Source organism: Notothenia coriiceps, unplaced genomic scaffold (assembly GCF_000735185.1).
Source record: "Notothenia coriiceps isolate Sejong01 unplaced genomic scaffold, NC01 NC01_scaffold00005787, whole genome shotgun sequence".
In the NCBI taxonomy this organism is placed as follows: Eukaryota; Metazoa; Chordata; class Actinopteri; order Perciformes; family Nototheniidae; genus Notothenia; species Notothenia coriiceps.
Window position 1 is genome coordinate 50,657 of NW_011338488.1, and position 16,800 is coordinate 67,456.

General features: G+C 41.0%; 1 protein-coding gene across 1 annotated transcript in view; it reads left to right on the top strand.

The window, feature by feature from the left end:
* Positions 1–529: 529 nt before the first annotated feature.
* Positions 530–16,800, top strand: part of znf574 (zinc finger protein 574) — a 29,728-nt gene continuing 13,457 nt past the window's right edge. Inside the window, exons 1-5 of the mRNA XM_010768546.1 lie at positions 530–548; positions 1,429–1,637; positions 2,698–2,877; positions 3,660–3,754; positions 6,319–6,413. Of these exons, the coding sequence (XP_010766848.1) occupies positions 530–548; positions 1,429–1,637; positions 2,698–2,877; positions 3,660–3,754; positions 6,319–6,413 (598 nt within the window). The remainder of the gene's footprint in view (positions 549–1,428; positions 1,638–2,697; positions 2,878–3,659; positions 3,755–6,318; positions 6,414–16,800) is intronic.

Here is a 16,800-nt window from a genome sequence, read left to right on the forward strand (position 1 = left end):
TCAGGGTAATCAACTGTTAAAAACACACTGTTCACATTTTTTTTCTCCAATAAATGGATGTTTTCAAAGTTAATGAATAATCGCATTCACAGTTATTNGCTGCCCAAAAGCTGCTAACTGCTAAGGTTCATTATTCGTCATACGAACAAAGCTACAGAGTAGTTATGTCGATGAAAATCTTAGGTCACAGGCAATACCCGTCAATAATCGGGGGGGTCCCCATCTCCCGTTTATTGCGCAACATACCGGTCGAAGATTTCTCAATATGCAGTGGGCCTATACAATACTTCACGGATGCTAGCCAAGACAATCAGTAGTCCATAGCAGCGTTTCTCAACCGGGGCGCCGTGTGGCGTCTTCAGGGGTGCCGTCAAATAATTCTGACGTTCATATGAATGAATTAATACACGACCATTAAAGAACCGTCTGTTTTCGATTCTATGCGAGGAAATGCTTTTGCCAGCAAAAATAGAAGATATGTGAATAAATGTTTTGAATTATAAATACTGGACATAGTAAGCTTATAAACATGTTAGTGACCATTGCAAGTGACAAATAAATATTATAATTTGAGACCCCCCTCAAATTTAGCTGTTGAGGCTTTCAGGGGGGCTCAGGTGTTAATCAGGGGGGTGGAGCTCCCCCGGACCCCCCCGTATTTCGCACACTGCTCTTAACATCCCTATAGCAATGAATACATTAAATGCTTTGACAATAAATACATTAAAAAATATCATCTGTGGAAGCCGTGGCGCTGTGAAAAGCACGACCAATCATCTGAGCCGGCCCGGCTAAAGTAACTGGATGGCCTACCTGCCTGTCAGCCTTCCATCTGTGCACAAACTTATCTCGTGCCCTCATTGGTCATGTGCGCGTTCGTTCGTGTGTGTTGGAGGAGGGGCTCTGTAAGGAAGTCTGAAGGAAGGGGCAGATTTTTTCTGGTTGTGTATTTTCAAATTCAAGCGCACTCGAGCTGGTTTATCCATTCTTACCTACCCTACCTTTTTAAGTGTGTAATGATGTATAGATACAACAAAGTAAGAGGAAAAAATATAACTATTTATAATATAATGTATGTTATTATGTCCGATTAGATTAGTTGTTTGAAATGTTTTTACGGTTTTTCTTCCACAGTTTGTTTTGAACGTCTTTGTCTTCACTTCATTAAAAGGCATTCGGCCTAGGCTTTACCCAAAGTAACTTACATCCACTTCAATACGTTGAACCGATTGAACCAGTGACCTTATTTGCAGATCTATCTGCGTATTCGTATTCTGTACGTCAAACAATATATAAGATTGATCAGCTGACAACTGACTCATTTTGATAGGCAGCAGATTGATTATTGCTTTAAACCCCATTTATGTAAAATCATGTCGTATATTATGGGATGTTTTTGGCCTTAATGAACAGTTTTGTGTTTGTCAGGACTCAAGGGCACCAAGGATGAATCGGAGGTCGGCACTGCGGCAGACTCGGACCACACGAACCACCCCCCGCCTGCCAAGCTGCTGCAGGACTGGGCCCGAACCCCGCTGCCTCACGTCTGCCCGTACTGCGGAAAGACCTTCACCCGGAGAGTCTTCCTGCGTACACACGTCTACAGCCACACCGGAGAAAAGCTTTTCACGTGCAAGGTGCCAATCTCCATGTTACGATAATATTTTATTGGTTTATCTGATATTTGACTTGCATCACAGCAGCTCCATGTGTAACATCAACATGGACACATTTCAATACACAACACATGAAAAACAAACAGTTAAAGGTCACCTATTATGCAAAATCCACTTGTTCATGTCTCTTCTACATCAACATGTGTCCCCTCTGTGTAAACAGATTCTTAAAGTTTCAGGAACAAAGATTCTCTCTCTTTTTGTCCTGATCCATTTATATAAAAACCTGTCTGAAAATGAGCTGATCAGATTTTGGCCACTTTATGATGTCATAACGATGTTTTGACTTGAGTAACCATTAGCCAATCAGCAACCAAGGTAACCCCCCCCCCCTCCCCACCTTATCACCTGAATCTCCTCCTAGAGCACCATTGTGTTCTTTTTAACCAAATCTCTCTCAGAGGGGCGTGGGGAGGGGCTCCTTATTTTTTATCTAAAGTAACAGACAGAGAATCAGCACTTTGGAAACAGAGGGGATGATGGGTAATGCTGCAATGATCTGTTTGGTGTTTGGAGCCAAACACTTCAGAGACATGTTTTGTATATATCTGAGAGCTATAATATATTGATGAAAAACAGTAAAATAGGAGACCTTTTTAAAATAACAACACAATCATTGAGAAAACCTTGCGTGCATTTGATCTGGGAGCTCTGTATTTACTGTGAGGATTGAATGATGCACCAAGGAGTGCTTCAGTCTGACTTTATTGAATCGAGGGACCCTGTATCTCCAAAGTGTTCAAAGTTTGTCCTTTCTTGAACATGAGAGATAATTTTATCTGTTGGAAATGCCATGTACGTCATGCGGCAGAGATAAGAGATAAGAGAGATGATGTAATGCTTTTGAACTGTGCGATGATTTGAAGCTCATTATATTTGACATATTCTCCATGGTCTCCGCACGATGCTAAGAAAGTTATAATATCAGCAAGTGTAGCCTTTTACAATTTGATTTATTCCCTTACAAAAACTGTTTTTGGCACTGATCCTGATTGTTGTTGTTGTTCTTGTTGTTGTTAAGGTTTGCACAAAGTCCTTCACTAACTCCCAGAGCCTGTTGCGCCACAGCATGAGCCACACGGGCAACAAACCCTACAGCTGCGACGTTTGTGGCAAAAACTTCTCTCAGGCAGCCACCCTGAAGAGACACCAACGCATTCACACATCCACCCTGCCTCGACGCAAGAGGGGACGCAAACCGGTACAGTCCCTTTCCTTTTCTCTTATTCTTTCTCACATCGTTCAAACAATCCCTCAAAACTCACCTTTTCACTCTTGCCTTCAAATCCACTAACCCCTCGCCCTTATTCCACCTGGCTTAGCACCTTTTACTTTTGTTGTTATTCTGTTTTACTTGCTTGTAAAGCGCTTTGAGCACCAGGAAAAGCTCTAGATAAATGTAATGTATTATTATTTATTATTTGTAATAAAACGCCTCTCAATTTGAAGGGTTTAATTTTGAATAAAAAAAAGTTTTCAATAGAAAGCTGCATATTAATTAGAACTGCAGAATTTGAAGACAATGACTATTATTTTGTATTGTGATGCTTTGGCAACATTGTTTCATTTAACTTTCATGCCAATAAAGCCCCTTTGAATTGAATTGAATTGAAAATTGACTAACGGGTATAAGTATTTATTTTAGTAGGCTCTGTACCAAACATTTGAGTTTATTTTAGTTTAGTCTGTAGATACAACTGAACATCTGCAGAATCTTCCCAATACTTACATTACTACTGCATTAAATACTTTAAGGTTTTTATAATGTGCTTCTTCCACATTTAATATTTGTATTTGGATAACATTTTGATTATCTCTGCAGCTCTTATATTAATCAACATTTGCTGTGTGGAAATGATTCGAAGAGATGCATCTAAATGTGTTTTTTATCACACTTTTGAAACCTTTAAAAAACATAAAAAATCCGTATATTTTCGGCTGTAAAATCATATTTTTTCCTGACTTCTGTGTCCCTTATTGCAGGCGTGTACTCTGGACAATGAAGGAGCCGCTCATCTGTTCCCGTGTCCTAACTGCCCGTCACGCTTCAACACGGAGGATCAGCTTAACCATCACAAGTAATAACACAACAACAACAACAACACTTTAGTAACACTAGTCTTTCACAGAGGTGGAAGAAAAAAAGAAATACTCAAGTAAAGAATCTCAAAATTGTATTTAAGTACAGTACTAGAGTAAATGTACGTAGTTACTGTCCACCACTGGTTTAGCATTCTGTATTTGCAGGAGTGTAGGTGTAAATGAAAACAACACATCCATTACATACCATACATTATATTCACCATTTCCCCTCCCTGTTTACGGCGTAAATACATCAGCACTACGGTTCCAAACTGAACCCAGGACAGGATAGAGATAAACCTCCAGCCTCTGCCCGGAGCTTTAGTATCTGAGTCGTGTCTGACTGCTGAGCGAGACCTTAAAGCTGTGGAGAAACCCACCGACTGAGATGTCTGGCTGCCCTTGAGACACATATGATTGACAGACAGAGGCCCAGCAAATTAAGATGATTAAGATAACAACCCAGGACGGGGGCAGAGCCTGGTCCTGTCCTGCATGGCTGAGCAAGAGAGAACGGACATGGTGTGTGTGTGTGTGTGTGTGTGTGTGTGTGTGTGTGTGTGTGTGTGTGTGTGTGTGTGTGTGTGTGTGTGTGTGTGTGTGTGTGTGTGTGTGTGTGTGTGTGTGTGTGTGTGTGTGTGTGTGTGTGTGAGAGCTGAATGTAGTGCTCAGCGGTATGGAGAAAAGTCAAACGTCAACGTATTTTTGATGAAATACTTTGATATTGTAGCCAGTGTTTCCTCCAGGGCTGAGAGGGCGTCCACCCCGAGAGCGGGGGGGTGTCACGTGACTTGAACTTTGAATTGAGCCTTCCCTTATAGATACTATCTCTTTACGTATTAGTGATAATCATTTGGCTCGGCTCACTAAGAAGAGCCAGCTCCCAAGCGGCTCTTCATGTTACCACGGAGCCTCAGTTTAGCCGCTGGAAAAGTACCACCTCTCTAGCAGGGGACTGAAAAGGGGGGAAAAGTTCTCATGAACTAAGTTCTCTTTTTGGTGAGCGCAAAATCCCAGGAACTATCGGAACTAAAACGGAAAAGCACTCCGGTGTGAAAGCGCCTTTTGTGGTTCATTCTCAAGGTCAAGAATGAACCGTCAGTTGTCCAATTCGCTTTCCTGTCTTAAAGGATGAACATAAGCAGCTTCTTCACATTTGACAAGCTGGCGTGTTGGCTTAAAAGGCCTTAAATGATTCAGTGATTATCAAAATTGTTGCTGAATATTTTTTGCTGTGGGCCAACAAGTGGATTTAAACGAGTCAACGTAGAGCTAAGGCTGAACAGAGTGTCACCGCTCCTCATTAGAGAAACATCTGTCTGGGAGAAGAGGTGACCCTGGCTGAAATGTTAATCCTCCCAGCTGCCTCAGGGTCAGCTGTCCCTGAAATATTGATTCCTCGTGTCTCTTAAACAGGGAAAAGAAACAGCCTGGCCTCGAATCCTGCCAATGAGAGGTCCTCGCACATCACCTCGGGCATCCTGCTCTCCTTTAAATGACTCACACGGTTAAGTGCTTCTGCTGCATTACCTGTAGCAGTATAACATACATAATAAACAGATATGCTCGTGCAATATCTGGAGGAGCATTATGTTTCATCACTTATACATCACTCTTGTTCGTTCTGATTATGAGAAGCCGCTCAAAGAACCAGCTTTTTATTTATTTTCCTCCCATGTTCTTGATGCAGCATTAGGTGAATTCATCCCAACACTTCTCTCCTCCCTTCAGGCTGTATCCACTGTAACGTTATGCAATGGATAAATATAGTCTTTCATGTCCTTATTCGGACTCCTCCCAGTTAACTGCTGGGTTTTTATTCATTTTTTTGATCTCCCGCAGCAGTCAGCTAATGCCCCTTATTTAACCTGAGCACAGCTAAGCACACACTTACTGGTAATCCTCCGGCGAGTCTAACATAGGGTGGAAGCCGAAGATTAAAACACAACTTTCCCCCCTCATTATTGCAGATGTATGCGTCTTCATTTGTGACCTTTTAAGTCTTAAAACTGTGTAATGCCATTTTTTTTATTCAACACTTTTCGGCCTCTGTGAGGGACTTTTGCTATTTCTGTTATCTGGAGTCCATGTTTTAGAAACAAGTTCAGGCAGACAACTCACGTGTTTCTTAATATGTTTATTAGAAGCAGCATATAGTTTGAGTTTGGCGTCTAGGCTCGGGCCTCATCGCTCCACAGATTTACAAAGAACATTGAGGGATGATTAGATAACTATCCCCCGAGCCTACAGGTGGAAGCTGGGGTGGAAGCTGGGGTGGTGGGGGGGGCAGGCGAGCAGCAGCAACATGAAACAGCAGCAGGAACATGAACGTAGCAATATCAAGTGAACACAGCAGTGGCAGCAGCAGCATAGCGAGGCAGAGGCAGGAAGACCTGGCAGCTTAAATAGAGCGGCATGTTTAGGAGAATGTGTTTGGTTGGTTGTCAGAGGGACGAGGAGGGTCACGTGTTAATGTAGTGGTGCTCGAGTTGACTGCCTGAACTAGCTCGCAGGCTTCGCCCCATTTATGTGAAAATGTGTGTTTTTATTTATTTAACAGATTGCTCCACACCAGCCATCCGTTTCCTTGTGAAGAATGTGGAGAGGCCTTCAAACGCAGGAGAGACCTGGACCTGCACTCGCTCTCGCACCAAGGTGAGAGTTAAGGGCATTTTATCATTCACCAAAAGATCTTTATAGTAAAAAGGAGAAACTGGAAGCTAACAGAAGCACACAGCAGTCCTCTACTCTGGAGTGTTTTTCTCTGTAACTGTTTCTTTTTCAGCCTTTTGTGTCACATATCTCACATCATTTCCTCCTTTGTGACTTTTACCTTGAGACTAAATGTGAAAACATCAACAAGTCAGCATATTGGAATGAATTTATAATGTTACATTCATTATTCTATAAAAGAAGACCTGTCTCGTGATTCAATTAATAGTGAATCACACATTATGTTAAACGTATTAATTAATTCAACCAGCTCCAAACTATTCGATTAAAAAAGATTTCAGAGAGACTTTGATCGAATTTTTGTTTTAGGTCATTGCTCTACAAAAACTGCATTTATTTAACATTTGCCCAATCGGCCCAATTATAAAGATTTATATTCTAAACATCAGTTATTTGATATCAGAGAACACTAATGAAAGTTTGGTCTTGCTTTAGAGGAATATGTTGGTTGGTCTCCTTGAAAATAACACACAGCAATAACAAGTGTACAAGATTATTATTGTGATTACTATGATGGGCAAATTCCAGATATACATTGAATTCACAGGTAAGAAACCACGCCTTAATAACCTTTATCAACGTCTTCAAACAATGCATTCAATCAATTCACCTTAATTTACCTCCATTTTTGTTAGCCTTTACTGTTTGGATTTCGGTTATATCGCTTTGAAGTGTCTTTTGAACTTTATAAACTCTTTATTTAAATAGGGCTATATATCAGAATCAGAATCAGAAATCCTTTATTAGTCCCACAGTGGAAAATGTACATTGTTATCGAAAAAGGGGCATATATGCAAAAGTGGCATAGCAGACATGCAATAACACACATATACATGTATAGAAGAGTAAACGGGTTATTGTATAATAAGCAAGCTATTGTTGACACAAAAAACTGTTTGCATCTGAATCACCAGCCCTTTCTGTCGGCACCACCTGCTGCTTCATGATTGTTGTTACAACAGCCAGTAATCAACAAACTCAAATCAGTAGCACTGCCACTAACACTAAGGCCCCATTTACACGGGAAGGCAAACGAAACGCAAACGAACCAAATTCGATATCAAAAAGTCTTCCGTTCACACGGATACGGCTCAATAAATGTGTCCCTTCACACGAGACCGCTCGACCCGCTGGAGACACTGTAGTACATATGCCAGGCCTGTAAGTGGCGCTGTACTTCCGCCACAAAATACACCAAAAGCAGCGAAGAAGACCCCCGAGCATGGTTGCCATGGTTGCCCTTCTGTTTATTCTCCGCGGTGGATTTAGCAACATGTAGTTCATGTAGTTCTCCATGTCCACTTGTTGCTGATGGTTGTGGTAGAGGAGCTGTAGATTTTGCTCTAACATCTGTAGCATGGTCAGTAGCAGTAGCAGTAGCAGTAGCACTAGCAGTAGCTACTGACCATGCTCCAGCAGTGAGCTGCAGAGGCGGGGCTATGGCTTCATCATTATCAGGAAATGATCGTATAGAGGCGTACACACGGAGCCGTTTGGCCCCCCAGAGCGTTCCGTCCGCAGATCTANCCACCTTAGGACCTGTTATCGTTTGAGGGGTCCGTTTCCGCGGTTCCGTTACGGCCTCGTGTGAACGAACGGGCTATACGCGAGAGAAAAGTAGCGGATACACCCCGTTTTGTTCCCGTGTAAACAGCACCTAAGAAAGTGGATCACATCACTCCAGTTCTGAAGTCTTTACACTGGCTTCCTGGAAACCTTGCCTTAATAACCTTTATCAACGTCTTCAAAAAATGCATTCAATCAATTCAACTCACTTTTCTTTTCCTTATATTCCCTTTTGTACATGTGAGGCCCTTCCAAGATGTCTTTAGAAAGAAAAATCAAGAGCCTCTCAAAATAGATTTTCTGCTCGACGCCCTTGAAAATACAGGATATTAGTACAAGTCATAAGGAACAGAATAGACCATTAAAAAAACATATCAAGAAGTCAGACACAGGCCAGCTTGTAATAGAAACCAATTAGACGGGATGTTTGCATCATATCAGAACAGCGTGCAGTGAATTACTATTGATTAACACATCGCTGCTACAACACTCTGCCTGGGTGGCCTATCTTGTTTATTTCCAAACAAGCATCCACGTCATATGACGGATCAGGTCAATGACTGGCCATTGATCTGCGTCCCATGTGGAGCGGAGGAGCAAGGTGGAGGTAAATGAATTGGGTCAACATGTTGGCTCTTCATCTTAATCAGACCGGGCGTTGGCAGGGCAACCTCATTAGTTAAACTGGAGGAGTCAGCGTCAGAGAGATGATTGGAGAGATTGATCCATTGATCAGTCCCCAGGGCCATAGGCTGAGACTGTCCTTATTCTAGGTTGAATTAGAGGGTCCCATGTGGGCAGTAGAGTGGGTCGCCCCCACTGGGACAGACAGTACAGATGGTTAGCAGATTGCAAGATGTTGGCGAACTACAGACACGCTGATGAACCATCAGTGTCAGCGATTTCTCCGCCAGATCCTCAAGAGCAACACAGTGAGAGTGGGCTTTACTCTGCCAAAATACAACCAGGGCAACAGCTGATCGCAGCGGAAATGATTAGCTGATTAATTGGTTAACCGACTGACAAGAAAATCCCTTAATATCAAGTAACAGGACCAAGCTTTTGATTGTTCTTGGTTCTACGTTGTCAGGACTTTCCTCTGTTTTAAATATATATGCACATCTTCATAATCAGTGTTTTCTCACCAACAGTCTAAAATCTAAAAATATATATATTTTTTTTTTAGTACGTTTAAGCCGAAGAAATAATGATTATTGGACGGCCTGTCATTGATTGTATTGATATTTAAATTAGTCTGAGAGAAAAAGGGAAAAAAGGCTCGCCACAATTTCCCCAAAGTGACTTCTTCTGAATTCTTGTTCTCTACGACATTCAAGAATCTGAATATATTTGATTTATTCTATAGAAATCAGAGAAAAGAAACAAACCATCGCATTGAAAAAGCTAAAAGTAACAAGTGTTTTGCTCCAAACTAACCTAAAAAATGAATAATTTACAACCCGTTTAAAAGTCAGTTAATAACTTAAAATCAAGAATAAATGACAAAGATTTGCTGATTCTCAGTTCTCAAGAGTGGTCATTGTTCTCAGTTTTAATATATTTTTAAAAGTAATATATTGAGGCTTTGGAAATAAAAGCAGTGAAGATGTCACATTGGATCCTAGTGAAACGTTCTGAGACTCAATTGATAATAGAAATAATTGTAAGTTGCAGCTCCAGGAATAATGATTATTGGTGAAAGTGTCGATGACTGTATTGATTTCTAGATTAGCCTGTGGGAAAAGTGAGAAAATGCTCACTAGAATTTCCCCAGAGCCCAAAGTGAATTGTTGTTTTCAGCATTCCTGTTTTGTCCCAGCAGGAGTTCAACATCCAAATGAGTTTCCCTTTATTATATGAATCAAGTAAAACATAAAATCCTTACTTTGTTAATGATTTTACTGCCAATAAAAGAAAGTGTAATTTATATTCTGTCAATCGACTAAACCATTAAGTTGCCTTTTTTCACCGCAGACATTTTAACTTGTCGTAGTTAACATTAACGATGCCTCCTTCCTCTGTGGGACGTGTGTCTCAGTGAGTCTATAACTGAACATTACTTTGATTAATTACACTTGTTTTTCCTGCCGTGACGTGTCAAAATGACTTTCCCTTAAAGGGGACCTATCATACAAAATGCACTTTTTGATGTCTTTTATACATAAAGATGTGTCCCCGGTGTGTCAGGGAACTCACGCAGCGTCAGAAAATAAAACCCTCTCTCTTTTCCTCCGTACCCAAATCTCTAAAAACGGGGCTACAACGGAGCTGATCCAGATTTGCGACGATATGACGTCATATCTGAAATGTGGACCCACGGCCCAATCAGAAACGTTGCTATCAGAAACAATGCCCGACTGGTTTGGACGTAATATGGTCGGTGTTTACATTAGCATCGCTAACACTCAGAGCTAACCTGTACTGGAGAGCATGTGTGTGAAGAAGCAGGAAGTAAAAAGGAACTCACCTTGTGGTATAACCGGCAAGAGAGAAAGCCTTTGAGCTCCATACTGTTTCAGAGATAATCCTTGATAATCCATGATATGGCGTTTCATCACGGCAGTATTTAGTTTAGACAGTAGCTGCCGGGTCCCGCATGAGCTCAGCCCCCTCCTTTTTTATTTTGTATCAATCTTTTTTTTTTTTTTTTAAAGCTTTATACCCCGAATCAGCACTTTTGAAACAGGAAGTGAAATAGAGGGACATGAGGCATGGCTAGAATGAGTGATCTGTTTGGTATTTTGAGCAAAACACTTCATAGACATGTTTTTTATATATTTGTATATATCTGAGACCTGTGCTATTGCCTAAACATAGCATGATAGGTGGCCTTTAATGTTGTTTTGTGTCTCGACTTTTAGTTGTTTAACATCTATTTTTAAACATCTCCCACTTCATGTGATAATGCTGTGTAGTCATTTTCCAGCTCGGTGATTGTTTAGCATCTTATTAAAATGAATTGAAGTTATTGTGAGTCTCTCTGTAGTAACTCAGTATCTGTCTGTGGTCATTTTGCAGCTTCAGTGGATACTTTTTGTTGTCTTTTGTCTATTTGACTGTCTATTCTTTAAATTGACTTGAATCGAATGTAATTTTTCTTTGTTTAAAAAAAGAAAGAAAAGATGGGTTGTAAACTCAATATGTTACCTTAGTTTTGACATTTGAAAATAGTATGCAGTTCATTAAAAAAACTAAATCCGTCCCAAATACTCCAAACATAAGTGTGTTTGATATGAATAACAGTTGGACGACTAATGTGATAGACACCTTGACAATAATATCCATTTGATAATAAATGTTTCTCAGGGTACATGAAGAGAGAGTAATTCACTACAAACTAATAAAGAGTACTTATTTAGATGTGTTGTGTTCAATCGCAAAACCTGTGTGCGGTTACGAGGTCTAATAGCATATTCAATGAAACACACTAATTGTCATGGCTGTTGTGAAGGTTCAAAAGAAAGTGCCCGAGACAGACATTAACATGCAGCGCTCATCACAGCACACAAAAGAGGTGTATTTACAACGGGTTACACAAAGTGCCTACATTAGGAGCGGGGAAGGGGAGATGTGATGCATCATAATAGGAATGGCCGTTAGCCCGGACGTGGACATGATTTGTGAGAGGATGACTGGCGCTGGCCCAGAACACCGTACATCAAGTCGTAGCATAGGAATGTTTTACCGTCGGCGACACTTAGTTAGCTGTGTGCATTAGCTGTACTGAGACCTCATTAGCAACCAGTAGGCCATTACCACCTGGGAACTCACACTAACATAGCCACCCCCCCCCTCCTACTTAAGGCACATTTACAGGAAGTCACAACAGAAATGAAACCAGCCAGCACGTTTAACCTGAAAATGTGTCCTTTGTACGGGAAATGCTCACTTCAAACCACGATAGCTGTTTTCTTACGCGTTAGCAATCAGTGGGCCATTACCGCCTGGGAACTCACACTAACATAGCCAACCCCCCCCCTCCTACTACTTAAGGCACATTTACAGGAAGTCACAACAGAAAAGAAACAATCAAGCCCCCCCCCCCTTTAGGCAAGATATTGGAGATGTGTCCTTATACGGGAAATGCTCCCTTCATGCCTCGATAGCTGTTTTTACAATCACATGATCGCCGGCCCGCTTACCAATCAGAGCAGACATTTATTTAACACAACAGCTACAGTGTTTTTGTTAATGATCTGTAGTATAAACGCAATTCTGGATAACTCAACTGATTCCTTTTAAGTCGTTTTCTCAGACTTAGTAAAGCACAAATGATGCTTTCACAACCTGAGTCATTAGAATAGAGTATGAACATTATTCATAGGTAGACACACTAAGAGCAGTGCATATTGAATATAGTAGTAGTAGAAGTATAAGCAGTATCATATAGACACTAGACAATAGTAGAAATATGAATACACTATAGACTAGTGTGGACACTTTGTAAGAGTAAATGTGACAAATGTGCAAAGTCATACTCGTCATGATGTGACATGACTTAAGCAAGTAAAGAAATAAGTGGTTAAAAAAGTGATAAAGACACCCATCCAATACATGTCCTTGTCTGCTCGAATGCAGTGCTCATGACAGGTCAGATTAACTGTGAACACAAACTGCCCACTAAGAAAAACGTATCACATGATTTTACACTTAAAGGTGGGGTAGGTCATTTTGAAGAAACCAGCTCGAGTGAGCTAGAATTTGAAAATACACAACCGGAAAAAATCTGCCACTTCCTCACAGAGCCCCTCCTCCAACACACACGAACGCGCACATGACCAATGAGGGCCTGTCACGATAATTAATTGTGTTGGACGATAAATTTTTCAGGAAATTATTGCGATAAACGATAATATTGTCGGCACCGTTTTAAGATCATTTTAGACATAATGATAATATATAATAACAATTCAAGTACATCCTTTCAAACATAACTTTTTATTGAACATTCAACATTGCAAATGAAATGTGAAATAATATTAAAATATATAAATTAATAAATAAAACAAATTAATTCAATTATAATAAATTAATTAAATCACACACAACCAAAACAATAAATTAAATAGAGTCAGGCTGGAAAACAGAGCTCTCTCTCTCATAATAAATAAATATGAGCACACATTATCTCACAAGCAAAAAAANTTCACGGAAACTGTTGTTTTTTAGGTATTTTTTTATAGTAGACACGGTTCGGCATCTCACGGCGATTTTTCGGTGCTGGTTAGTAGCTGTCGGCGCGGCCGATTTCATTGACCTACCGGATGGACGGACCAGTCGGAAAGGTAGACACGGTGTTTGGATCCGACAGCGGCGGGTATTAGCTATTTAACTGAATAGCATGCTATTTATTTTTACCTGAGCTATTGAAAAAGACTCGAGCTATTAACCGGCAAAATGTTAAGGATTTTCTACACTGTCGTAAAATCGGACTCGCGACACCGGACGGTCCGCGGCGACCCGTCGCCACTCCCGCCCGACTGTGTGTCCCGGTCCGCAGTTGCTGTGAGGCCGCACGTCCACGTCGTCGGGAATCGTTCGGTTTTAATTATTTATTACTCGCAGTTCGCCCTTCTGTTGCACACTGAATGAGCGCCCCTTAGAAATTTCACTTTACCTTACCCAATGTATTGCGATTGCTGTGTAGAGCTAAGAGGCACACTGCATCAAAAACCTAAGTTTGGTTTAGTTTGCTCCGCTTGGATGCTGACTTACTCGGGCCCCGCCACATAGCGTAAACCAAATTTTTTTTCCATTCGCTGTTTTCGTCCGGTTATGGTGGGAAAATTGGGTGATTTGTGTTGCGTTGGGGTAAGGCAAAAGGGTCGACCCTCGTTTGTCGCCCGTCGACCTCTACCTTCTTCCGGGGCGGCGGGGCTGTTACGTTTGTACAACCACAGGAACGAGCTTTGTAAATTTTTGTTTGTCAGTTCACCTAATGCGTCAGATGACAGCTCCTGTAGCTACGGAGCTGTCAGTATGGACCTGTTAACTGACAAAAAAGATTTCAAAAGCTCGTTCCTTGTGTTGTACAACCGTAACAGCCCGCCCCCGGAAGAGGTAAGAAAAGGTCGACGGCACACAAACGAGGGTCGACCCTTTTTGCCTTACCCCACCAACACACAAATCCACCAATATTTTACCCACCATAACCGGACGAAAACGAGCGATGGGAAAAAACTTTTGTTACGCTATGTGCCGGGCCCCGACGTAAGTTCAGGCATCCAAGCGGAGCAACTAAACCAAACTAGGTTTTATGACAGTGTGGCCTCTTAGCCTCTCACACAGCAATCGCAAACATTGGTTAAGGTAAAAGTGAAATTTTAGGGACTGCTCAATCTCAGTGTGCACAGAGGGCGGGAACGCGATTATAATAAACCGACGGATCCGACGACGTGGACGGTGCCCCCTCACAGACTGGACCACACACCAGTCCGGTGCGGGGGAGTGTCGCGCGGACCGTCGGTGTCGCGAGGTCCGATTTTACGACCTAGTGTAGAACTCCTTAACTTTGCCCCGGTTAAAATAGCTCGAGTCTTACAATAGCTCAGGTAAAAATAAATAGCAATGCTATTTCAGTTAAAATAGCTAATAGCGGCTGCTCGCCCGGATTCAAACACGTGTGCTAACCTTCCCCGACTGTCCCGTCCGTATCCGGTAGGTGCAATGAAATCGGCCCGCCGGAGTCTACTAACCAGCGGACGGAAAATGCCGTATGCCGAAGGTGTCTACGTATAAAAAAATACCTAAAAAACCAGTTCGTGAAGTCTATAATAACGATAGCGCCTACAATTCTCTAAGGTACCGTTATATTGTTTTTCACATAGAGTTCCGCCAAAGAGTTGATGGATGGGGTGGAAAATTTCATCCTCAAACAGATTTCCCGACTTCGCAGAGCGACCGTAGCGGAGTCCGTCTATTAGGTGGTGCGACTTGTGTTTAGAGTTACTTGTAGACGAATACCAGAGTTTGCAGTCTAACTGAAATATTTTAGCCGACACTACTGTTAGACAAAAGAAAATAAGATACCCACTAAAATAATAAGTATTTATATTTACTACGATACTACCAACAGTAAAGAGATTTGTAAATTTATTCGGCTTCGGGTGGAGAGGAGATGATTGAAATTTACTGCTTCTGTAGTACACTCAATAGATATTTAGGGACTTTATGACACAGGACTGGTGAGAAGTTACACTGGGGTAAAACATTTACGACGAGTGCGATACTGTCTATTTACTGGGGGAACTTATACCAATTACAAACCATAATTGTCCACCGCAAATACCTTTTTGTTTGTAAGTTATTTTTCCGGGTCATCACTACATGTGTTACGGTACGCTCGGTCAAATAAACTATTTGGTACTGTACTGACATATCTTTACGACTAGTAGTTTCAGTCTTCTTCAAGGACGACCGTAAAAACCTTTATAAATTTTCCAATTTCTTTTTAAATTCTTATAAAAGACTGTCAACTGGGATTTCTACTCCTCGTGATAGCTCTTTTATTAGTTGCCTAATTATGTAATAGTCAAATCGAAAGTCGGACTCTTTAATTATGGTATCCGAAAGTGTCCGTACTTCGCTCAACAAGACAAATTTCCGGAGTTGGCACTAACACGATTTAGGTGGAAAAAGTACAGAGAAGATGTAAGTTGTACACAAAAGGGGAGAGAAAGTAACAGAGGAGATGTAGTTTGTACACAGGGAGAAGAAGTACGAGAAGTGTAGTTGTACACAGGCGCGAAGAAGAAAGTACAGAGAGAGATGTTAGTGTACGACAGGTTGCTATCGGGATGTTAAGAGCATTCCATGGAATATAACAAAAAGTGTATCTCAAGCCGGTTTCTCAAACTTACCTACCCCACCTTTAAAGTAGGAGTTTGTCAAAGGCTTGAAGGTCTCGCTGTGCATCGCCTCAGACAGCTAATCCACCACCGCTGACACACAAATCTCAATGAACATCTGTTATGTTCAAACGTCAGATTGACTTAGTAAAATCGTGTGACAAATCTGTTTCATTTTATTCATGGGTGATTTTATATTCATAAATATAAATGATGTATGATGTTGTCATTCTAAAACATTAAATAAGCGAAAGCACCTCTTCCTCTACTAACTTTAAAATGAAGACATCATGTGAGTTATCATAAATCCACTGAATAACTTGTCCTAACACTCTTCAATGTGCATTTTGTAAAATGTGTCACGCTATGACAGATAAATGACCCCCTTGAATATGTTAATGTTTGGTATAACATGTGGCGTTATGGAAAACAACATTCAATAAAAAGGCAGTAGTGATGTACACATTGCATGCGAGCAGTTTATTATAAAATGACATACTGTATAGATGGGATCATAAAAGTCAGAAGAAGTGCCTGTGGCATTTTGAAATATTTAAAAGTTAAAGAAAATTGAGAATATTTTCTGACATGTTGTACCCTAAAGAGTGAAGAGAATAATCGAGAAAAATAATCAACGGATTAATAATTAATCAGTTAGCTTCAGCCCTGAGAAATAATACCATAGGTTTCACAGGCATGAAGCGAGTTGTTCTGTTTAAAGGTCACCTGTTATGCTAAATCCACTTCTTCATGTCTCTTCTACATCAACATGTGTCCCCTCTTCTTCATGTCTCTTCTACATCAACATGTGTCCCCTCTTCTTCATGTCTCTTCTACATCAACATGTGTCCCCTCTTCTCCATGTCTCTTCTACATCAACATGTGTCCCCTCTTCT